Here is a 24,562-nt window from a genome sequence, read left to right on the forward strand (position 1 = left end):
CCAACATATTATTGCAACAATTTTTGCACGCTAAGAAAAGCATTAACACGCAATTTATTTTAGTTGAACGCTATATGCCCCGAAAGGTAATTATGTCAGCTGTACATATCATTTGTTCGATTGATGGTACTTTGTATAGGCATCCCGTGACAGCCTGTCAAACAAGGTCACCCCTAAAATCGACCTGACAAAAAACATAGCCCCGTTATTTAAAATCTGCAAAAAATCAGAATATGCACAAACCAAACACTTCTGACAACCATTGGAAAGGCCGTTCAATTTCCTGCTCAGAACATTTGTTGCATGCACCTGACTTCTCTAGTCTTTATGTAGCCTTTTGTCAAAGGCGGTAGGTGTCAACTGTTTCAGAGGCCCAAAAGGCACGTTTTGCGGCCATTTTTTCGGGGGTCCTCCACCCAAAGAGCCATATCTGCTCAAGTTCTTAATGATTTGCTTTGGAAAGTTCAGAAGTTATGACCAATAGGCTGACCAAAATGTGTGTTGCGTTTTGCGAATGTGTATACTTAGCGTGTCGTATTACGTAACTTTTCCGAAAGAACTAAACAAATATTCATATTAATTCAGGGTTTTAAGTTAACAAATCGTGACTTTGCATGCTAAGCACAACATGGGTGAGGCAATAGGTGCCAAAGTTCTTTCGGAAAATGTACGTAATACAACACGCTTATTATACACATTCGCAAAAGTAAACAGCGATTTAATGTCGCGGGCGCAAACCGCGGGCTTAGAGAAAATAAAACAATTCACTCGCACAGCGCTTCACACACAAGTACCCACACACTCTCACATGATTCGCACCTCACTCATAAATTGTATTAAAATCTCCAAACGTAAACGCTTTAGGGTTCAGATAGACAGGAGAGCAAAAAGGGAGAGAAAATAAAAGAATGAAGCAAAAAACCAGTTCATCTATTTATAAGATTACATTCAACATGTAACCCACAAACAGTTTACAAAACAATCAATCAAATCACACTCCAGTGGCCTGGTGGTTTCTGAAGAACGAAGAGCCACACAAACTTAGTATGTAGAATTGTTCGATGAACATACAGTACGTTGGCCACATGAAATACCGGTTAATATATAAAGGTAAAAAAACAAATCGCGCATATCAATAGAACTGTTTCAGTGTGTCATTACACTGCCGAACGGCGACCCCCCTTCCACACAACACCCAAGATATATAAGTAATAACTTAGCCTGTATGACGGAGAAAAGTCCCGTTATTGTCTGCGACGAATGGAAGCAGACGACGTTACGCAGCGCCTCGCTGACGAAGAACAGCCCCCACAGACGTTGCTCACTGACGTCCAGTGTGGAGGTCTCCGCCTGACGATCCTGCGGAAAGTTGTAGAAGGCGAAGGCAGGAGAAACCCGGATCCATCGGCCTGTAACTCCTCCTAAGAACGTTACGCAGCGCCTCGCTGACGAAGAACAGCCCCCACAGACGTTGCTCACTGACGTCCAGTGTGGAGGTCTCCGCCTGACGATCCTGCGGAAAGTTATAGAAGGCGAAAGCAGGAGAAACTCGGATCCATCGGCCTGTAACTCCTCCTAAGATGTCCACGGGTTGAGATCAACAGTTGTCCTCTTGTGATGGACCCCATGGCAGTAGTAGCAGCAGTAGTAGTAGCGTATACTGGTGCGACCATTACCTGCAGTCGGAAAAGTGTGTCAAGACTTTCCGACCCTACGATTTCCCGAGTGCCATGCGGGCAGAGGGGAAACCGTAGATCGGCATGAAAACCCTAAACATCATCACAACATCAAACGCCACAATGGCAAGTTATAACCTGAGTTATGGATTCCTATCCATGCCATTGCATAAATTCCAGCGTCAATTCTATCAATAAAATATAAAGAGAAAAATATTATAATAATTAAATGTTTCAAACACTTAATACAAATGTCCTCTCGCTGATCATCACAACAGTGACCATACAATCTACCAATAAATTGTCACAGCTTCAACTCGAAAGTTGGTGGAAAAATTATCATAAATGCCAACACACAAGTCGACAAAAATATATCCACCACAGTAATTGTTATGCATTATACAACATAAAAGTTGACCTTTCTAAACATATTATTTAGAATTATTTTGATTATCAGAATACATATAACTGACTTATCAAACCACTGAACCACTGCACAATTTAAGCATATCAACGCTCGTCAATTACTGTTAAAATTCATTCTGATAAAAGAACTTGGTTCATGAACTTTTGCACTAAACAACCCACGGACAATGTATGTCACTATCGTAGGAAACTTGTTTTTCCTTCCGCACAAAATAACAAAAGAACAGCTAAGGGCTGCACTCTTTCACTGACCAGTGGTCACACCAACAGTCTTTAATACCACAGCACGAATTCTACACCCGCAGTGCAAGGTCTTTCATAACAATGATACCCAGCTACGAACGCGTGCTGTCAGCAATATTAACTCAGTGCAGAAGCACGGAATATGTTGAACCAGCAATCTTTCGGATCACTGAACTCACTAGATAGCCACTCTTTCTTTTGTTCGTTCACACACACAAAAGACGTCCATGCATACGACAGCAAAAACAAATACCCGCCTGCCATTTTCCACCCATTCCATGTAGCATATTTAAGAGGAAAAGAAAATGTACAACTTACTTTGCAGTTACGAGGGACATACAGTGTTAAATTTACCGGCCTCAATGATACATGATTTTACCTTGAAAAAACTTACGGAAAACGTTCAATAATCATGTTGTTCTTCTCCTGTTCCCAGTAAAACATTTTATAATATCATTGGTTGACGAGGGTAGGGATAAACTAAACTCACTAATTTAACCTCACCTGCAGTACATTGCAGAGTTGTCGCGTGTCGCTGGTGCTAAGCTGCCGACATCTTTCCTCCTTACCAACTGGGATAGGAATGACTTGTCTCGCTCACCTGACCCACGATTTCCACGAACAGTTCTCAAACGGGAGGGAAAAAGTGCAGAAATGTTTCCACCCCAATCTACGACGCTCCGTTTGGTGACACTGTCTCCTCTACACCAATCTTTTCGCTCTCGCTCCCTTCGTATTTGATGGTTGGGTTTGCAATTTACGGGCATTTGATTAGCTAGTTATTCCGTGGCGCGACAAATCTCCCCCCCAAGATCGACCTAACAGGGAGTTGCCCGAACTAGCACCACGGAACATTCTCCAATATGCATTCTTATGCTTTTATTCATTGGCTGACATATTCGCTTCTTGCATACACTTCCTTCTAATTGCTAGATTCTTTTGACATCAAAGTATAAAAACCATTTTATAATACATTCCTAGCTTCTTCTTTAGCTTGAATTTTGAGTTCTTCTAGCTCTCTGGCTGCTTTCAACTCTTGTTCTTTCAACTCTTTGGCCTGTGCCCTAGCCAACTTGGACTCTTCTAACTTGGCTTTTTCAGTCTCTATTTTGATGGTTTCTAACTCCCTCTCTTTCCTAGCTGCAATAGATCTCTTCTCTTCAAGGATATACTCACGCAAAGTCTCATCCCTAAGACCCAACTCCTCACCGACTGTACGAATAGCTTTAATTTCTTCCAAAGCAAGAGCTCTGGCTTCTTTCGCTTTTGCTTCCATAACTGATCTGGTTCGAGCCGCAACAACTGGCCGGAAAGAATGGCTGCTTAAACGTTAATGGATCGATATAGCTCACAATATCTTTACAAGTTACAAGTTACTCATACATTAACGTTACAAATGTATCGAAAGAAATTTACTGCATCATAGATGAAATCGAATTTGGAAAAGGAGATCTTTGTCTTTACAACAACACACTTGTTTCTCGGTCACTAATTGCGAACATAATCCAACACTGGTTTATTTCTAAACAGGATCGCGGAAGAATAACCAGTACTATTGTTTTGGGAAAACAACAATAGAACAAGTATAATAAAATGTCAATTATATTTTAGGGAAGGAAAATGTCTAACCAAAATGAACGTTTGCGAATAGTTTTGAATTTAAAGGACTGGGAAAAGATACTACCCTGTAATGAGGAAATGGGAGGCAGGTATCTAGCCCGCGGCAGTCCTAGCAATAGGACAAACCACCAGACAACCTCAATAACCACCCGCTGCTGTCACTTACACACCAGCACTCACCCAGTCCAACAAACAAAACCTCACAAAACCTCACAAAGAATAAAGATAGAACAGACAAAGAAGATAAAAAAAACCAAAAAAACTTGCTCTCTATTTATCTGATGGGAACTCTCACAGAGTTGTCCCCGGCATCTCCACCATATGTCGCGGGCGCAAACCGCGGGCTTAGAGAAAATAAAACAATTCACTCGCACAGCGCTTCACACACAAGTACCCACACACTCTCACATGATTCGCACCTCACTCATAAATTGTATTAAAATCTCCAAACGTAAACGCTTTAGGGTTCAGATAGACAGGAGAGCAAAAAGGGAGAGAAAATAAAAGAATGAAGCAAAAAACCAGTTCATCTATTTATAAGATTAAATTCAACATGTAACCCACAAACAGTTTACAAAACAATCAATCAAATCACACTCCAGTGGCCTGGTGGTTTCTGAAGAACGAAGAGCCACACAAACTTAGTATGTAGAATTGTTCGATGAACATACAGTACGTTGGCCACATGAAATACCGGTTAATATATAAAGGTAAAAAAACAAATCGCGCATATCAATAGAACTGTTTCAGTGTGTCATTACACTGCCGAACGGCGACCCCCCTTCCACACAACACCCAAGATATATAAGTAATAACTTAGCCTGTATGACGGAGAAAAGTCCCGTTATTGTCTGCGACGAATGGAAGCAGACGACGTTACGCAGCGCCTCGCTGACGAAGAACAGCCCCCACAGACGTTGCTCACTGACGTCCAGTGTGGAGGTCTCCGCCTGACGATCCTGCGGAAAGTTGTAGAAGGCGAAGGCAGGAGAAACCCGGATCCATCGGCCTGTAACTCCTCCTAAGAACGTTACGCAGCGCCTCGCTGACGAAGAACAGCCCCCACAGACGTTGCTCACTGACGTCCAGTGTGGAGGTCTCCGCCTGACGATCCTGCGGAAAGTTATAGAAGGCGAAAGCAGGAGAAACTCGGATCCATCGGCCTGTAACTCCTCCTAAGATGTCCACGGGTTGAGATCAACAGTTGTCCTCTTGTGATGGACCCCATGGCAGTAGTAGCAGCAGTAGTAGTAGCGTATACTGGTGCGACCATTACCTGCAGTCGGAAAAGTGTGTCAAGACTTTCCGACCCTACGATTTCCCGAGTGCCATGCGGGCAGAGGGGAAACCGTAGATCGGCATGAAAACCCTAAACATCATCACAACATCAAACGCCACAATGGCAAGTTATAACCTGAGTTATGGATTCCTATCCATGCCATTGCATAAATTCCAGCGTCAATTCTATCAATAAAATATAAAGAGAAAAATATTATAATAATTAAATGTTTCAAACACTTAATACAAATTTCCTCTCGCTGATCATCACAACAGTGACCATACAATCTACCAATAAATTGTCACAGCTTCAACTCGAAAGTTGGTGGAAAAATTATCATAAATGCCAACACACAAGTCGACAAAAATATATCCACCACAGTAATTGTTATGCATTATACAACATAAAAGTTGACCTTTCTAAACATATTATTTAGAATTATTTTGATTATCAGAATACATATAACTGACTTATCAAACCACTGAACCACTGCACAATTTAAGCATATCAACGCTCGTCAATTACTGTTAAAATTCATTCTGATAAAAGAACTTGGTTCATGAACTTTTGCACTAAACAACCCACGGACAATGTATGTCACTATCGTAGGAAACTTGTTTTTCCTTCCGCACAAAATAACAAAAGAACAGCTAAGGGCTGCACTCTTTCACTGACCAGTGGTCACACCAACAGTCTTTAATACCACAGCACGAATTCTACACCCGCAGTGCAAGGTCTTTCATAACAATGATACCCAGCTACGAACGCGTGCTGTCAGCAATATTAACTCAGTGCAGAAGCACGGAATATGTTGAACCAGCAATCTTTCGGATCACTGAACTCACTAGATAGCCACTCTTTCTTTTGTTCGTTCACACACACAAAAGACGTCCATGCATACGACAGCAAAAACAAATACCCGCCTGCCATTTTCCACCCATTCCATGTAGCATATTTAAGAGGAAAAGAAAATGTACAACTTACTTTGCAGTTACGAGGGACATACAGTGTTAAATTTACCGGCCTCAATGATACATGATTTTACCTTGAAAAAACTTACGGAAAACGTTCAATAATCATGTTGTTCTTCTCCTGTTCCCAGTAAAACATTTTATAATATCATTGGTTGACGAGGGTAGGGATAAACTAAACTCACTAATTTAACCTCACCTGCAGTACATTGCAGAGTTGTCGCGTGTCGCTGGTGCTAAGCTGCCGACATCTTTCCTCCTTACCAACTGGGATAGGAATGACTTGTCTCGCTCACCTGACCCACGATTTCCACGAACAGTTCTCAAACGGGAGGGAAAAAGTGCAGAAATGTTTCCACCCCAATCTACGACGCTCCGTTTGGTGACACTGTCTCCTCTACACCAATCTTTTCGCTCTCGCTCCCTTCGTATTTGATGGTTGGGTTTGCAATTTACGGGCATTTGATTAGCTAGTTATTCCGTGGCGCGACATTTAGGTCAGCCTATTGGTCATAACTTCTGAAATTTCCAAAGCAAATCATTAAGAACTTGAGCAGATATGGTTCTTTGGGTGGTGGACCCCCTCAAAAATGGCCGCAAAACGTGCCTTTTTGGGCCTCTGAAACGGTTGACACCTACCGCCTTTGACAAAAGGCTACCTAAAGACAAGAGAAGTCAGGTGCATAAAACAAAATATTCTGAACTGGAAATTGAATGGCCTTTCCAATGATTGTCACAAGTGTTTGGTTTGTGCATATTCTGATTTTTTGCAGATTTTAAAATACGGGGCTATGGTTTTTGTCAGGTCGATTTTAGGGGTGACCTTGTTTGACAGGCTGTCACGGGATGCCTATACAAAGTACCATCAATCGGACAAATGATATGTACAGCTGACATAATTACCTTTTCGAGCATATAAAGTTTAACTAAAATGAATTGCGTTTTAATGCTTTTCCTAGCGTGCGAAAATTGTTGCAATAATTTTTTGGCCAAGTTTATTTTACCAATACTTCAAATACAATTTTGGATTGTAACGCGTATTTGGTCAGATGTTATGCAATGTTTAGAAAACTGTTTTTAAACATGTCAAATGAATGTTCACTTGTGTCCAAAAATTACTTTATTGAAAACTATTTAAGATTTTTCTGCCAGGTTTTGATGACCTCAAGACATGACCCAAATCTTGTTTCCTTTTGTCCTATTTTCAAGACACATTGATGCAGGGTGTGGCATTAGGCGTTTACAACGTAGTTTTACGTACGTACTAATGAACAGTTTTTAATAGAGTAAGGTGTTTAGTAGAGACAGGGCACCTACAAAGTACATTTTGGTTTATGCTTTACAGGAAGAGCAAACAGAAGATTTCAGTGAACAAAAGCATCTGACACTGATGGAACGAGACTGGCGAGCTGCATTGTCCCTGATGATCGAAGCGCTGAGTTTTCAAAAAGGAGACTGCCACATCACGTACACTTCGGACAACGAGTACAAAGTGAAGGTAGCAGCACTGGAAGCTGCTAGACGATGGGCCCTTATACAGGATGTTGTTTTCGTTGCTGACGACTTTCTCAACAACGGATATGTTCAGGGACACACGTGAGTAAACGGGAAGCGGGGCCAGCTTTTAAAATGTAAGTAGATACACACACACATACACACACACACGCACACACACACACCTAAAGTGTGGATGGATACCTAAGAGGCGGCACTGGGTGCAGTGCCTTTCTAGTGCACTTGCACTACAACAGCACTGGGTGCAGTACTCGCTCCGGCATCGAAGAATTTTGCACTAAAAAATGCACAAAATTTGACCTACATATTTCGTCGCCTATAGAGGACGGAAAGAATGTCATTTTGAACATTGTTATGACATTCTTTCCGTCAAAAAAGTCAATTTAACGGTGTTAAATGAAGCGACCATCCACACAATTAGGTTGCCATCCAGAGTTTAGGTTGCCATCCACGTGTGGATGGTTGCCTTATGGTGATTTAGGCAACCAAACCTGTGGAAACGGGGGTACACACACACACACACACACACACACACACACACACATACACATACATACGCACGCACGAACGCACACACACACACACACACACACACACACACACACACACACACACACACACACACACAAATGGTAAACTAACTTTGGCGCAAGAACATTTAAGTAAACAAGGAAATAAAGCAGCATATTCTCTTCGAAAAACATTTAGAAATGAAAATGTGCAAGTTGATACAATATTTCATTTATTTGATTCATTGGTTAACCCTATTTTAACATATGGAGCAGAAATTTGGTTCCCTTACATGTTCACGAGCAAAAACGATACCAATGACATTGAAAACTTTTTTGAAAGATGTATTTCGAATGAATGTCTTCACGAATCTGTCCATGTTAAATTTTGTAGATTTATTCTTGGTGTGCACAAAAAAGCCATGTGGATTCCAGTTTTAGCAGAAATAGGAAGATTTCCTTTAGGACTAAAAATGTTATCACAAAGCATATCGTATTGGGCACATATTTTGAAAACGGAGAATAAATCACTTATTCATCAAATATATGAAGAAATGTTAAACCAAGCGCCAAAAAATCCGTGGCTAACTTTCATCAAAGAGCTTTTGTACAAAATAGGTTTTAAACATGTATGGCTTAATCAATATACATTTGACATCGGTAAACTACAAAACGCCATACAAGAAAAGTTAAGGATTAACTACATAAAGTTTTGGGAGAAAATTAAATGTGAAGGTCGTCCAAGGCTGAAATTTTATTCCTCTGTAAGCAAGACATACGAAGTTCAGCCATACCTTATAAGCATTACGAATATCAAGCATAGACATTTACTGAGTAAATTAAGGACAAGTACACACTCTTTAAAAATTGAAACTGGAAGACATAATAACATACCAAGAGAAAATCGTTTATGTAATAAATGTAACGTTATTGAAGATGAAATTCACTTCCTAGACGGATGTCAAAAGTTCACTGAACTGCGAAATGATTTTATAAAGGATCTATCAAATATAGATATAAAGTATTCCAAAAATAAACCTAGTGAAGTATTTTGCGAAGACAGAATACAAATTCGTCTAGGAAAGTTTATTTCAGATTGTTTTAATCCCTCTTTGTGTCAATAACCAATTTGGTTCCGACAATAAAATATATTCTATTCTATTCTATTCACACACATACATACTTACATACATACATACATACATACATACATACATACATACATACATACATACATACATACATACACACATGCACACACAAGTGGGGTAAGTGGGGCCCTTGCCATATCATGTGAAAATGGGGTCTCAAGTAAAACCTTATTTTTTTCAAAACTGTAAGGACTGTCAGTAAAGTATCCCATCTATCCTTACCATAGGGACCAACAGATGTAAAAAATACATTGTTTGCTCGTGTTAAATGATTTAGAAAAAACTGGGGGATTGACAAAAACTGGGGGATTCTATTTTTAGAGTTATATACACATATTCTAATTAAACTCCTACAATGGGGGGCTAACTATATACATAGAAAATTGAGGCCAGAAATTGTTTTTGTGTGTTGTTTTCGTGGTTTTTTTTTAAATGTTGTTGTGTGCATTTCATTTCGGTGTATGTGACAGTATCACATAACCTTTGGAGGTCAAATAATTTTTTTTTTTTTAAAAGAAGTATATTTTCTTCAATATTTAAAAACCGAAAGAAATATAGCTACGTCCAAAAGCACATGGTTTTGAATTATATGACAAAGTTTATTCCATTCTAACTATTAAACTGTCTGAGCGATTTGTACACAATTTGGCACAGTGGATTTTCTAGTCGTGGACATTAATGGGCACCTAACTGAAAGTGGCACAATACCGCATGTTTTAATATGATTTCATTTAAATGTTTATATGTTCTGTACTTGAATATCCCGAAAATTTGACATTTGATTCAAGCATTACGCCACAATTAACAAATTGAGATTCTTTTATCTGAGGACATCATACCATTGCAATTCTACTTCGTATACAACAAAAACTAATTGTGGCGTAATGCTTGCATCAATATTTGTCAAATTTACCAGATATTCAAAAAGAGAAGATAAACAATTAAATACAATACAATTAAAACAAGCTGTTATCTGCCACTTTAGGGTTGATTTTGCAATCCAGTAGTGAAACAAATCCTCCAAGCTTCAACCCGTGTGAGGACAGAGTTGAAAAGAGACAGAAAAAAACCACCTCAGTATTTATGTGGTTTTCTTATGACTTTCTTGAAAACTGTACTGACACGGATCACAGCTAGTTTTTATAAATTATATCATAATCAAAAACATCGAAACGAAAAACCGCTGGCTAGAGAATCCAAACTCGACAGACTGTTGCTACCGAAAACAATTTGCTACTACATTTGTTGGTAAGAGATAAGCGAGTCCGGACAAACAGACGTTTGTGACCCAAAACAACATTTGTTTGTTTGTTTGTTTATTTGTTGCTTAACGTCCAGCCGACTACGCAGAGCCATATCAGGACGAGGAAGGGGGGGATGAAGGGGGCCACTTGTCAAGCGATTCCTGTTTACAAATGCACTAACCCATTACTTGTGTCCCAGCAGGCTTTAGTAAAACTAAATTAATACCTACTGGAAGATTACCAGTTTCCAGTATGTTAAAATAGGCTTAACCTATCTACTGCTGGACTTACATCAGAACACTAACAGATAAACTATACATGAATCGCGAGACAAGCGGCAAGAGAAGAGATTTTTGGAAAAAATACAGGTGAATGAGCAAGAAGGCAGAAAAAAGAAAAGAATTCATGAAGAAAAAGAGAGCATGACAGGAAAGAGGAACCAAAAATCTACCTAACAGCAAACTAGAAAGCTCCTGCGGTTCCAAAAACAGGAGGGGCCTTTAATTTCATAACCGCAGTGCCCCACTGCGGGACCAAAACAACATGCTACGCTAATGAAGGAGCATAATATAACACACACACACACACACACACACACACACACACACACACACACACATACACACACACACACACACACACACACACACATCCACACAAAAATCCAGGAAATACTAGAAAATACCAATAACTCATTTATTTTTTCTTCAAATAAAAAGGGACAACTTGTGATTTATAACCACCACATGGCATGTGATCGGGTATTCAGGCGTGTGAAGGAAGAAAAACCTTGGTCTTAGTGGCTTAGTTGCAAAGAGTGTTTCTTGATAAAAGTCAGACAAGTGTGTAAGAGAGAGAGAGAGAGAGAGAGAGAGAGAGAGAGAGAGAGAGAGAGAGAGAGAGAGAGAGAGAGAGAGAGAGAGAGAGAGAGAGAGACACACACACACACACATAGACTTTTAGAGAGAGAGACAGCAAGAGCAAGAGAGAGATAGAGAGAAACATATCCTTCACATATTAACAAACAAAACGTTGTAACTCATACAAAAGGAACAGAATGGTAATTGGTACAGCATTGTGTTTTGAAACAAAAATTTACAAAACTGTAAAGTTTGTCAACATATTAAGATTGTGTAGGTTCTGTGATCAATTTTAACCTCACTGGCGATTTGGCATGTAGTATCATAAAACTGCTTTTATATTCCAACAATCCGTGCACTATTCAAACTTGTGTCCTCAAAGATAATATCACATCTCAAAGACCATCATGTAATCCAACTCTTCATTTGTTTTAGGAAAGGACGTCCTTGCAAATTAACATTACAACTCTCTGATACAGAAACATAGTGCATAGTGTACTCTAAACAAGAAGTTGTGCTACCACAGGAACATCCCGATAATTGAGTGGGACAGGATTAAAAAGCTTCCCATGGCTGCAGTGAGGAAGTACATGATTTGTCTTTCATTGACTTTAATACCTTTCACACAGCCAGTACGTAGAGGTTACATGCCGAGTCTCAGTGATTATCAAAAATAATGGTCGAAGTTAGCGGATCATGAAAAATGCGAGCTTTAGCGAGCTTTTTCATGACTGCGAACTGAGACCATTATTTTTTATAATCACTGAGACGAGGTGTGTAACCTCTTTATTCCTCCTTTCTTCAGTTATTCAAAGAAAAGAGGAGTTTTTTTGCGAAAGTTTGATCGAATCCTATTCTCTCAACCAGTCAACCTGCGCAGGCGATCGAGTAATGCGCGGTTGTATAGTTCCGTGCAAATCATTCCATTCTGTTAACACTTCTTGTCAGTTTTCCTATTTTGGGCTAAAATCAAGTACACAGATATGCTGTTATTCTGCTGTGGCGGCAAAGGCAGATATTGTGTGTTCTGTATATGTTTTGGTATCGCTTAGGATAATGTTTTTTCGTCAAATGGGACTAGCAGACGAACTTTTGCACCCGTGTTCCAACGTTAAAAACTGTATGAAGTTCAGTTTTCTGGGGAAAATAGTGTATGAAACCCCGTTATGTTGTTTAAATTGATGAGATGTGTGCATTTGGTTGCGTGTGATCTGTTTATTAAATGAAATATTGTTGAAAACTGACCGTCGGATTGCAGTCTGTTGTCGAAGGAACTGGGTGAAAAGAAGGGGAACTACTCTTGTCGCTAGACAAAGTATGAGTTACTTGCCTTGGGAAAGTGCTTGTGATGAACGGTTTGAGCACGGCAGATCTAGATTCAGAAAACAACCGAACTCATGGATTTTATATGGAGATTCATGTGTTCAGGCATGTAGTTGTTAATTTAAATGCGGTATGTTTGTATTGTTTGCTCCAGAGATGTATACTTCGTACATTAGAGCGTTCGGAACTTTTCAGTCGCAAAAAGTAGTACCGAAACAAAACAACCTCTCAACCCATTGCACTATCGAGGATTCAGGCTGTTGCTGGGTCGTTATTTGTTTGGTTGCTGGGTCATTATCGAAAAATAACTACCCCTACAAGTTTACAGAGGTAAAGAAGCAGAGGGGGGAATAAATGAGAGATAATGATCTTCTTGGTGACCGTTCATGCCCAAGCACGCGGAGCTGGTTGCCAGCAGGACAACGTGTCACTGGACAATATCATAGACTTCGGAGTGCGAGGACCAGGGAAAATAACCTCATGTGAACCTGTCTGAGTGTGATCACCGTGACGCCCATATCTTAGTCGTATGACAATTCCAAGAATATATTATCTTGATACGCAAGCTGTAGGGTAGGTTAATGAGTGTAGATAAGCTTTGCCATGATAATTATGCTGATGCAGTTTAAAAGTGTGTCTGTGTGTGCGTGTGTGTGTGTGTGTGTGTGTGTGTGTGTGTGTGTGTGTGTGTGTGTGTGTGTGTGTGTGAGAGAGAGGATTGCACAAGATCTCCCTCAGGGACAGCTACACCAACAACAAATGCACAGTCATTTTATCTGTTTGCCTTCTTTTGAAAATTATACATGGAGTAGATATGATGCGTTAGTTTTAACTGTGTGTGTGTGTGTGTGTGTGTGTGTGTGTGTGTGTGTGTGTGTGTGTGTGTGTGTGTGTGTATGTGTGTGTGTAAGGATTGCACAAGATCTCCCTCAGGGACAGCTACACCAACAACAAATACACAGTCATTTTATCTGTTTGCCTTCTTTTGAAAATTATACATGGAGTAGATATGATGCGTTAGTTTTAACTCTGTGTGTGTGTGAGTGTGTGTGTGTGTGTGTGTGTGTGTGTGTGTGTGTGTGTGTGTGTGTGTGTGTGTGTGTGTGTGTGTGTGTGTGTGTGTGTGTGTGTGTGTGTGTGACGGAGTGATTGAGTTTGTGTTACTGTTTGTCGATTTCTTACGGGAGCCTTGAAGACTTAGCCTCTTGTTGAAGAATATTTTACTGGGTGAGAGAGTTATGCATGGTATTTATTCGTTGTCTCCTCTTACTTTTTTTATCAATCGTGTAATACGGTGAACATTTTTTTTTTTAACGAGGTAAAGACTGTCGTGTACATGACCCTAACCCATTCAATTTCCCCATTAACAAAAAAAGAAAAAAACAGCGTGAAGAATGTTTAATCGAGCAAGATTCTATTTCTGTTTATTTGCTTTATAGTGACCTTTGTTACCGAAGTGGGGACGATGACAGCGAACGCCTGCAGCTGTCAATGCAGACACCAATGGAGCCACATGACTCATGTGCCAAATACGTTTTCCTCGACAGTGATTACCTTTCCGCAGGAGCCGGTGAGCAGGAACACCTTTTTACAGAGAGCTAATTGCCAAAAGAAAGACATGTACAGGATTTGTTTTTTCTCAATGTATGTTTATGCATAAGGGAAAACAGTAGGTCATGCAAGGTTGTTTTTATTTTTAAAAACCGCATATATAAAAGCTTTGAAAGGTTACATGTGGGTTTGTTTTTAGTAGGACAGGTATAGTTTTTGACTACAGTCAGGACCCAGGAAACAACTAGAGTTTAGCCCTTGCCCCAAAGGTTGGAATTGTACCTTGTCATTTCTTCATAAAATAATGTTTGTTTTCTTTATATTTAGACTTGTACGTTAACATTGAGAGTCGGAGTGGTGCAGTGGTTAGAGGACTTGCCTCTCTTGCTAGAGGTCGTGGTTCGTACCCCACTCGGGGCAAATACAAATACTTGATTTTTCGGAGCTCTTTCCAGTCCACTTAGCTGAAAATGGGTAAAGCCAGCGAGATAGAGGAGTTGGGCACCCCCCCCCCCCCTCCATAAAGCTGACCCCAGAAAAGTTGAGATCTCTAACATCTCATTCTCCTCTACAACAAGATGGTTATGGGAATACGTTACCAATTTTGATAATCCACAAATAAATGAGTGCATGGTTGTCTAAAACGAATTATTATTGATTATAAACTGTACTACAAAACTAAACACATACATTTAGCTGTAGGACTTTGTGATGCCGCCAGTTATCGTAAAACCAAGTATATTGCCAGAAAGGTCATTTATTTCCCTACCGTTTGAAACAAAGAGTTTCATTTGTCATAACTCAGTGCTTATGCTGTGTACCGGAAACCTAGGACACCCCCCAAAATCAAATTCGCAAAATCAAATTTGCAGACACTAAAATACACACAAAATCAAAATAAGTAAGAGTGACCCTGTTTTTGATCTCACTTTGAAGAACAACTCATTTTCTACCCACACAAATTGATTTCGTTTAGCTGTTGTGCCTTGCAGTGTTGTTTTGCCATTTTGAAGAAGACTGGTGTCAGCCTTGTCAGCCTTGTCAGAAGCCGTAAAAGGCTTGTTTTCGCGTCATTGTGTCTGAAACTACCCACAATCCTCTATTCTTGATGACATACTAAGGAGTTAGTTCGGGAGAACGACGATCTATGGGCGGTTTATCATATAAAGGGAAGCAAGCGGTTAAAAACGGGCGTCGATAGAGCCAATGAACAGTGTTATCTACTTGTAGTATTTCATTCACTTGTGGTTGAGCATATTAACATCTGATTAAATCGCAAACAATGAATTTGATTGCAGATTGCCTCTTGCGTCTCGCGCATTAAAAAACTGAAGAAAAAAAACAGAACGATAACATAAAATTGAGAAGCTGTTTACAAACAAGTCCGTACCACGGAATTATAAACTATAGTGAACAAAAGTATCTTGTGTCCGATCCACTAAGCATTTAGAAATCAGAGCACACAAAATAGAATTGAACAAGAACATCGCGCACGTTGTGCTGACGAAACCAAACAAATAGAACAAGCTACACACATCTATTATACACAAGCGAATTGTGGAACAGAAACGGCAAATAAACTTTCGGAAATTACATTACTCTACTTGCATCATGTGAGCCGCAAATTACCTGAAGATATTTAGAAATGTTGCGGAACGTACTGATACTGACGACCTGTCAAAATGGCGGCTGAAAAACCCAACAAGGGACGTACCCAAAACAAAAGAAAGGGAAATAACTCATGGATACTTCTTATACAGAATAGATACATTAATTTCTATTGGACACAAATGTGGTTTGATGAAGCATTACCGTGATTTCCTTTCTATTAGGCGAATCAGTAACGTGCCACTAGAAAAGACTGTATTTTAGTGATTACACAACATTATCATCATTCATCATAATGAAGTATCATCAATATTGCCACCGCCATCACTATTGTACTTATGCTATCTACAGTTAGCATGCAATATACATCAACTATCAAGCGGTGTGATTAGCACATTAAAGGCACAGTAAGCCTCCCGTAAGCACACAGTACAAACACCCTTTCATTTAAACACTCACCGTTTGAGAACATCCTAGGTGCCTTCCGTAAAGAGCGAGCAATTTTCAAAGAATTTATTTTTGCGTGGTTAATCTTACCCCTGGGCCATCGTGAACCCGTGTGATCCAGTTTCCCTTTTTCACAATGTAGTCGTCAGTTATTAATTTGAATGCGACTCGATGTGAGCTTATCTGCAATAGCACGTTATTATGCACCTCTGACTATGCACGAAACAAACGGCTGTGGTTCACAAGAACTCTAGCGATGGCTTTTGACTGTTCAGAGGAACTGGCGATAGGCATAAACCGTCGTCTGCTACGAGAACCACGACCTTGCGTGATCCTGCTTCCGGGCTTTTCTTTTTTCAAACTTTCAAAACTTCGAATTGTACTGATCTTGTCTTCCGTCGCGATATAACATTGAATGGTTGAAAACGACGTTAAACACCAAGAAATGATCTTGTCTTGATGAAAAAAGAATTATTTTATGATTTAAGAATGTTTGTGTAACAAGCTGTCAATTTATTATTTAGATTTTAAAAGTGAGGTTTATGGCCAAAACTCACCACGGTCCGATTGTCTCTGACACAATCCGCAAAATTAATTCTTTAAAAGTTGCTCGCTCTTTACGTAGGGCACGGCACCTAGGATGTTCCCGTTTGGTGAGCGTTCAAATGGAAGGGTGTTTGTACTATGTGTAAAAGCCTGACAGTATCTGTGATGGTTTACGGGAGGCTTACTGTGCCTTTAAGGTTTTGTTGATGCCATATTAACTTGGCTTTTTTTTGTGTTTTCAGGTCTGCCTTCATTGTCTGATATAGCAAGAAAAGACGAAAGTGTGGCTAGTTCTGTTACATCTTGGGGGTCAAAGCATCGCAAACATTTTGTGGATTTTGAAAGCTCCACTGGATCAAAATCAAAATCCTCCGTCGATGGTGACTTTCCGGATCTTGCGGACGTCCGAGTCACCCAAGCAGAGGTATGATATAATTATTATGAACAAGGCCAACACATTATTGGAAGAAATATTGCACCCAAATTAAAGCATTAATTCCTGTGTCATGTCATCCTAATTGTAAATGTTAGTGAAGGCCGTTCACTTGACTATCTGGATCACCTTTCGGATTAAAGATTTATTGTACAGGGATCAAGTGACCGCTGCTCAAATAAGGGTACCCTCAAAATCGACTGGACAAAAGCGGCAGGGCCCAATTAAAAATCGACAAAAAAACACCATAAGCAATTTTTTACATTTGAGAAGAAAACCTACTCAATTATCTACCCAGAAAAGTTACTTTTATATGTAGAAATGCAAAGTCAATATTTGTTTTGGACACAAGGGAACAATCCAATGCCGAGTTTAACAAGAAATTCCTCCGAGGTAGGAAAAAGACCCCCGTCCTTACCATTCTCACTGCCACCAACTGAGAAGGTTGTTTCCCTTTGACCATTAATATGTCCCTCTATAAGTCCTTGTAGAATCTTAATCCACCAATAACTCCCTAACCGTGTGTTTGACTGGTCCCAATTTTTGTAAGGACCGTCTCAGGAATGTATAGAACCTGTTCACCAAGTTTGGTGACGATCGGTCCGTTCATTCTTGAGATCTATATGCGAACACAAACACACACACAACCAAACAAACAAACAAACACATCGACCGAATCCTATACACACCCCTATACCGGGGGTGTAAAAACTGTTTTTCTGAAACATTGCGTCACATCTGAACAAGTACGTGTAAAGATCCCTTTTTTTTCGAAGTATGTTCTGAGAGTTTCAAAGCAATCTACCAATTCATATCTACCAAGTCATTGTTGAAATACAACACTTTTTGTCACAATTAAGGCCACTAAAACACTGTCTTTGGTGCATTTATCTAATGTGTTGTTCCAAACATTCCTAATGGGGATATTTCGTAATTTTGTTGTTGTTGTTTTCTCTCAACAGATTAGAAAGGACTGCATCATATGTCAAGAATTGGAATCGAAAACGACCATGGCATGTCTTCATCTTTCTCGTCGACTGTTTGAAAATACTGTTAATCGCAGAAATAAATTTGAGAGATACACGGAGCTCGATAATTTCTTCAGATGCATTGCCGCATTGCTAAACTCAGGAGGAGGAATAGCTGTCCTTCACACAGAATCTACGCACTTGTTTGGAGTATTCCAAGAACTTGTTCGTGATAGATTAGTACGAATGATACCTGATGATTCCCTCTTTACCGCACATTTTGAAGCAAATGTTCATGACGACCACCATGTCTATTTCAGAGTGAAAGCGAACGCAGGACGCTCGGTGTGTATTTCTGCCTTTCACACGAAACTTCGTGTTGGCACTTCACTCCGTGATCCGACACAAAGTCAGTTTAGAAAGCTGCTTCGCGAATTGACCGGGCAACATTCACAAATATCAGAAGGCCAAAAACGGGTGAGGAAGTTGATACTCGGCAACTCTGGGGACGTTGTGACAGTTGGTATTTCAACAGACATTGGTGCATGTAGAACATTTATGTTTCAAGAAACTGAAGAAATGGATGCCAGACGCCTACCTACAGTTGAGGAAAACAACCCGGCAAAAGTGTTCGAGTACATTTGGAGAAGTCTTCCTTTCTTTATTTCAGCTTTTTCAAAACTTTCAGCAGGCGGTTCCGTTTTCTATGGAATTGCCGAACAAAAATGGACTTCGAGCGAAAAAGCAGTCCCTGGAAATGCAGGGAGGTTTATGTATGAGGGTGCACTCATTTTAGACAAGGGCCAGCTTCGGGAACAAATCACCACCAGTGCTAAAATGGCGTTGCTGTGGTACCCTTCGTTTCCTAAAGACGATCCAGTCGACGTCGTGTTTCACCCTGTTAATACCGAAGACCCCGGCGTTCAGTGCTACGTTGTTGAGGTCGCTGTCAGGCACTTTCCTGGCGTCGTGTTTTACAACAAAGAAGGCCCTGAAGTGTATGAGCTACGTAATGGTGAGCCCCATCGCCGGCATTATAGCATCGATGAACTTGTGGAGATGTTTCAACAGTCGGCATAATTCTGAGACATGATAACAAGCTGCAAACTGGATTTTGTTTCAGAGTGAATTATGCATTTCTCTATCCTATGTCGCTGTGGCCACGCCAGTTGTGCGGGATAATTATATTATGACTATGAAGAACAGATTGAGTCTATCTTCTACAAGAACGGAAACATTTGGCAGAAACACCGGAAAGCAAAGAAACTCTAGCAATCGACTCCGTTATCTCTGTAGAGTTTGCAATACTATATTTTCTTTTATATCATATGTGGAAATAACTGTATCTTCTGACATATAACAAGCTGTTAAACATGTTCGTGCTTTTGTTTTGGTTTTTATTCATTTGTTTCCGAAATTAACCTCACTGAAAATATGCCCTTGTCCACTTGTAATGCTTTTGTCTTGTGTGAAACACGACTGAAGTTTACCTCTGGACAGCCAATCGCAAGTTGTTCTGGGTGCGCGACGATAAAAGTGATCATGATTGCTTTGCTGTTACTTACATATTGTCGGGGGGGGGGGGGGGGGGTGGTGACGTGAGCTACAGTGTCCCGTGTTTTTGTGTGTGTCGGTTTTGGAAGATTGTGGGTGCGCAACGAAATTGATTTGACGGAACTTTGTAGTATGTATTTGTAGTATTCCAATTATTCTGTGATTGTGTGTGTGTGTGTGTGTGGGTGTGCCCCCCCGAATCTCTTCTGAACCCTCTACGTGTAAATTTGTACAACATTCATTCATTACAATTAGTGTGTGTTTGGTTGTGTGCGCGTGTGTGTTTCTGCGCGCGCGTGTTTCTGCGCGTGTGTTTGTGTGCCTGTGTGTGTGTGTGAGTGTAAATGTGAGATAGTGTGTGTGGATGTATGTGTGAATGTATGTGTGCTTCTGTGTGTGTGTGTGTGTGCGTGCGTGCATGCGTGTGTGTCTATGTGTACGTATGATTGAACGTCTGTGTCATTTGTCTGGGGGGGAGGCGGGGGGGGGGGGGGGGGCAATTAGCATAGAACCGTGTGTGTGTCTACAAACACATACACACAGGCAGATGCAAAAAGAGAGAGGGACACTGAAAGAAAGAGAGAGATAGACCGACATACATCAAAGGGGTTTAAATACCTTTGTTTCATTTTAACTTAAACTGTCAGATTTACAGTTGTAATGATTATGCTTGCTTTTTGTTGTTGTAATAATCAATTAACAGTACACTCCATGTGTAGGCATACAAGCTCATAAATTATGACCACGAAGAAATTTCACATTCATTTGTTTTATTTACTTTTCTTTATTATAATATCCTATTGCTTGAATATTCGAGTGGCTTTCTCTTGGTGGAACAAGAGTCACTACCAAGGTGCGTTCGTGTTAAGGTGTAATCAGCCACTTGGAACTAATGGCATAAATACGGAAGTGTTTTTCTGTGGTGACAAGGGGTGTTACATTGATACCGTTTTTGAGTCTGCATATTTATTTATTTATTTTTATTTATTTATTTAAGAGGATTTATATCGCGCACGTATCTCACCACACAAGGCGACTCAAGGCGCATGTTACCTATTAATGCCGTGTGAGATGGAATTTTTTACACAATATATCACGCATTCACATCGGCCAGTAGATCGACTGCCTTTAGGCGGTGCATCCACCTTTCACGGCCTATTATTCCAGGTCACACGGGTATTTTGGTGGACATTTTTATCTACGCCTATACAATTTTGCCAGGAAAGACCCTTTTGTCAATCGTGGGATCTTTAACGTGCACACCCCAATGTAGTGTACACGAAGGGACCTCGGTTTTTCGTCTCATCCGAAAGACTAGCACTTGAACCCACCACCTAGGTTAGGAAAGGGAGGAGAAAATAGCGGCCTGACCCAGGGTCGAACACGCAACCTCTTGATTGCATATAAACTTGAACCCTGCCTGTCCCGGCTTGGATTCGAACCTGTGACCCAAGGATCATAGGCTCACACGTCCAGTGTTATACCAACTGATCGAACCGGTTCCCAACAGTTTGCTGTACACTATTAGCTTTCTGTACGTAAACGTGTACTGCTTCAACATTTTCAGCTGAACAACGTTATAGTACTTTCCATCGATTGCCAAACTTGTAGACTTACGACCCTGCAACTCTAATTAACGTACAACAAAAACACATAAATGCCACCGTCAATGTTGTTTGATGGAAATATTCATATATATATATACAGTATGGTTTTTTGTTTCGTTTTATTGTCCCAATATATGGCCCATCATTTTATTTCCTTGTTTTATGCCGATTACCGATTATGCTCTCCAGCAAAATATGTGTATAAACTTGTATATTTACTTTTACAAAGTTTCTCTCTTTCTGTCCTTCTGTCCTTTCTATCTCTGTCAATATGTCTGCCTCTGTTTCTCGTTTTCTGTTTACTGTTCTTTAATTGCAATCAGTGTCCGTATCATTTTAGGTTTAATTTGTTTTGAATATTGCACCTGTGGCATTTTCTATACCTACTGAGTGTTGGATAAAGTTAATGCAGCCGAAGTTCGGGTCATTCTATGTTTTACGTGTTTGTTCTTTCGTGTTGCTCTCTGGTGTGTACATTGCTGTATTGTTATCTTGTTATCATCATGTTCGAACTGTAAATTTAAGTGTGATTTGTGTGTGAAAACCATTTTTTGTAAAATACATTAAGGAATGGCATAGTGATAAGGCTATGCCTTAACTTTTGGTCTTAAAATATACGTACAGTTCGGGCCGTTGTATTTCAGTGTAGATCTCCGATTTGTGCTTGTATATTGGTTGTTTGTTTGTTTTTTGGTGGGTCAAAAAGAGGGAAATAAGGGGGGATATATAACCATGTGGCAGCTACTGGAATGTAGTTTGATTCCGTGTGTGTTGGGGCGTTTGTTGTTAAGTGTCGTCATAATTATGTTTGTTAGGTGACAATTTCAGATAAAGAAAACTCATATGACAGTGTTTATTACGATTTCTGTCATATACCTGGTCACTAAACCATTGACATGTTGCCGAGACTAAGACTTCCGGCAACTTTTGTGTGCGCATTTCATTATGTGAGAAGCTAATTCTCTGGGGTATTGTTTTGTATATATCAACAAGTTATTGCCATTCTGAATAAATGAGTTATTGGCTCAATTGCAATTTGCTTAAAAATGTATGTTTGGTGACATTTATTTGAGCATGTATGTATATACTTACTTGTATGTAGAGGTTACATGCCGAGTCTCAGTGATTATCAAAAATAATGGTCGAAGTTAGCGGATCATGAAAAATGCGAGCTTTAGCGAGCTTTTTCATGACCGCGAACTGAGACCATTATTTTTGATAATCACTGAGACGAGGTGTGTAACCTCTTTATTCCTCCTTTCTTCAGTTATTCAAAGAAAAGAGGAATTTTTTTGCGAAAGTTTGATCGAATCCTATTCTCTCAACCAGTCAACCTGCGCAGGCGATCGATTAATGCGCGGTTGTATAGTTCCGTGCAAATCATTCCATTCTGTTAACACTTCTTGTCAGTTTTCCTATTTTAGGCTAAAATCAAGTACACAGATATGCTGTTATTCTGCTGTGGCGGCAAAGGCAGATATTGTGTGTTCTGTATATGTTTTGGTATCGCTTAGGGTAATGTTTTTTCGTCAAATGGGACTAGCAGACGAACTTTTGCACCCGTGTTCCAACGTTAAAAACTGTATGAAGTTCAGTTTTCCGGGGAAAATAGTGTATGAAACCCCTTTATGTTGTTTAAATTGATGAGATGTGTGCATTTGGTTGCGTGTGATCTGTTTATTAAATGAAATATTGTTGAAAACTGACCGTCGGATTGCAGTCTGTTGTCGAAGGAACTGAGTGAAAAGAAGGGGAACTACTCTTGTCGCTAGACAAAGTATGAGTTACTTGCCTTGGGAAATTGCTTGTGATGAACGGCTTCAGCACGGCAGATGAGATTCAGAAAACAACCGAACTCATGGATTTTATATGGAGATTCATGTGTTCAGGCCTGTAGATGTTAATTTAAATGCGGTATGTTTGTATTGTTTGCTCCAGAGATGTATACTTCGTACATTAGAGCGTTCTGAACTTTTCAGTCGCAAAAAGTAGTACCGAAACAGAACAACCTCTCAACCCATTGCACTATCGAGGATTCAGGCTGTTGCTGGGTCGTTATTTGTTTGGTTGCTGGGTCATTATCGAAAAATAACTACCCCTACAAGTTTACAGAGGTAAAGAAGCAGAGGGGGGAATAAACTTAATTTCACACCGTTTCTCTCTTTCTTTCTGTCTATTATTTCTATATCTGTCAATTTGTCTGTCTCTCTTTCTCTTTCTCGCTCAGATCGGTTTACTGTTTTTTTAAAAATTGCATTCAATGTCCGTATAATTTGTAAGTGTCACGTGTAGTGAATATTGCACATATGTCATTTTGTCCCCCTACCGAGTGTTCTACAAAGTTATTGCAACTGAAGTTCGGTTCTTTCGGCCATTGTGTCTGTTATCATTCTAAATGGAGCAAGGGACTACAGTTGAGAGAAATTAGAACAAGATAACAATACAATAGCAACATATGAACGAATATTCATGTGATTCTATTGTGTACGTATTTATTCTTTCATGTTGCTGTTTTTTTCGTGAGTACGTTTTTATTACATTAAATTTTAGTCAAGCTTTGACTAAATGTTTTAACATAGAGGGGGAATCGAGACGAGGGTCGTGGTGTATGTGTGTGTGTGTCTGTGCGTGCGTGTGTGTGTGGAGCGATTCAGAGTAAACTACTGGACCGATCTTTATGAAATTTAACATGATAGTTCCTGGGTATGACATCCCCAGACATTTTGTTTCATTTTTTTCGATAAATGTCTTTTATGACGTCATATCCGGCTTTTTCTAAAAGTTGAGGCGGCACTGTCACACCCTCAATTTTCAATCAAATTGATTGAAATTTTGGCCAAGCAATCTTCGACAAAGGCCGGACTGCGGCATTGCATTTCAGCATGGAGGCTTACAAATTAATTTATGACTTTGGTCATTAAAAATCTAAAACTTGTAATTAAACTTATTTTTTTATAAAACGATCCAAAATTACTTTTATTGTATTATTCATCATGTTCTGATTCCAAAAACATATAAATATGTTATATTC

General features: G+C 39.8%; 2 protein-coding genes and 1 long non-coding RNA gene across 3 annotated transcripts in view; 2 read left to right on the forward strand and 1 right to left on the reverse strand.

Moving 5' to 3' along the window:
* LOC138951316 (uncharacterized) overlaps window positions 1-17,399 on the forward strand; it is a 36,421-nt gene extending 19,022 nt beyond the window's left edge. Inside the window, exons 5-7 of the mRNA XM_070322941.1 lie at window positions 7,561-7,811; window positions 14,257-14,387; window positions 17,212-17,399. Of these exons, the coding sequence (XP_070179042.1) occupies window positions 7,561-7,811; window positions 14,257-14,387; window positions 17,212-17,399 (570 nt within the window). The remainder of the gene's footprint in view (window positions 1-7,560; window positions 7,812-14,256; window positions 14,388-17,211) is intronic.
* LOC138950438 (uncharacterized) overlaps window positions 1-24,562 on the reverse strand; it is a 97,564-nt gene that overhangs the window by 52,461 nt on the left and 20,541 nt on the right. The window lies entirely within an intron of this gene.
* On the forward strand, window positions 18,369-19,958 carry LOC138949625 (uncharacterized). Its single transcript, XM_070321412.1, has one exon. It carries the CDS (start codon window positions 18,413-18,415, stop codon window positions 19,448-19,450), a length of 1,038 nt encoding a protein of 345 aa, XP_070177513.1. The 5' UTR covers window positions 18,369-18,412; the 3' UTR covers window positions 19,451-19,958.

The sequence above is a fragment of the Littorina saxatilis genome, linkage group LG16 (assembly GCF_037325665.1).
Source record: "Littorina saxatilis isolate snail1 linkage group LG16, US_GU_Lsax_2.0, whole genome shotgun sequence".
Lineage (NCBI taxonomy): Eukaryota > Metazoa > Mollusca > Gastropoda > Littorinimorpha > Littorinidae > Littorina > Littorina saxatilis.

What these genes read in the sequence shown, in the direction of transcription:
- LOC138949625 (XM_070321412.1), top strand. Translation starts at nt 18,413, where the DNA reads ATGGCATGTCTTCATCTTTCTCGTCGACTGTTTGAAAATACTGTTAAT.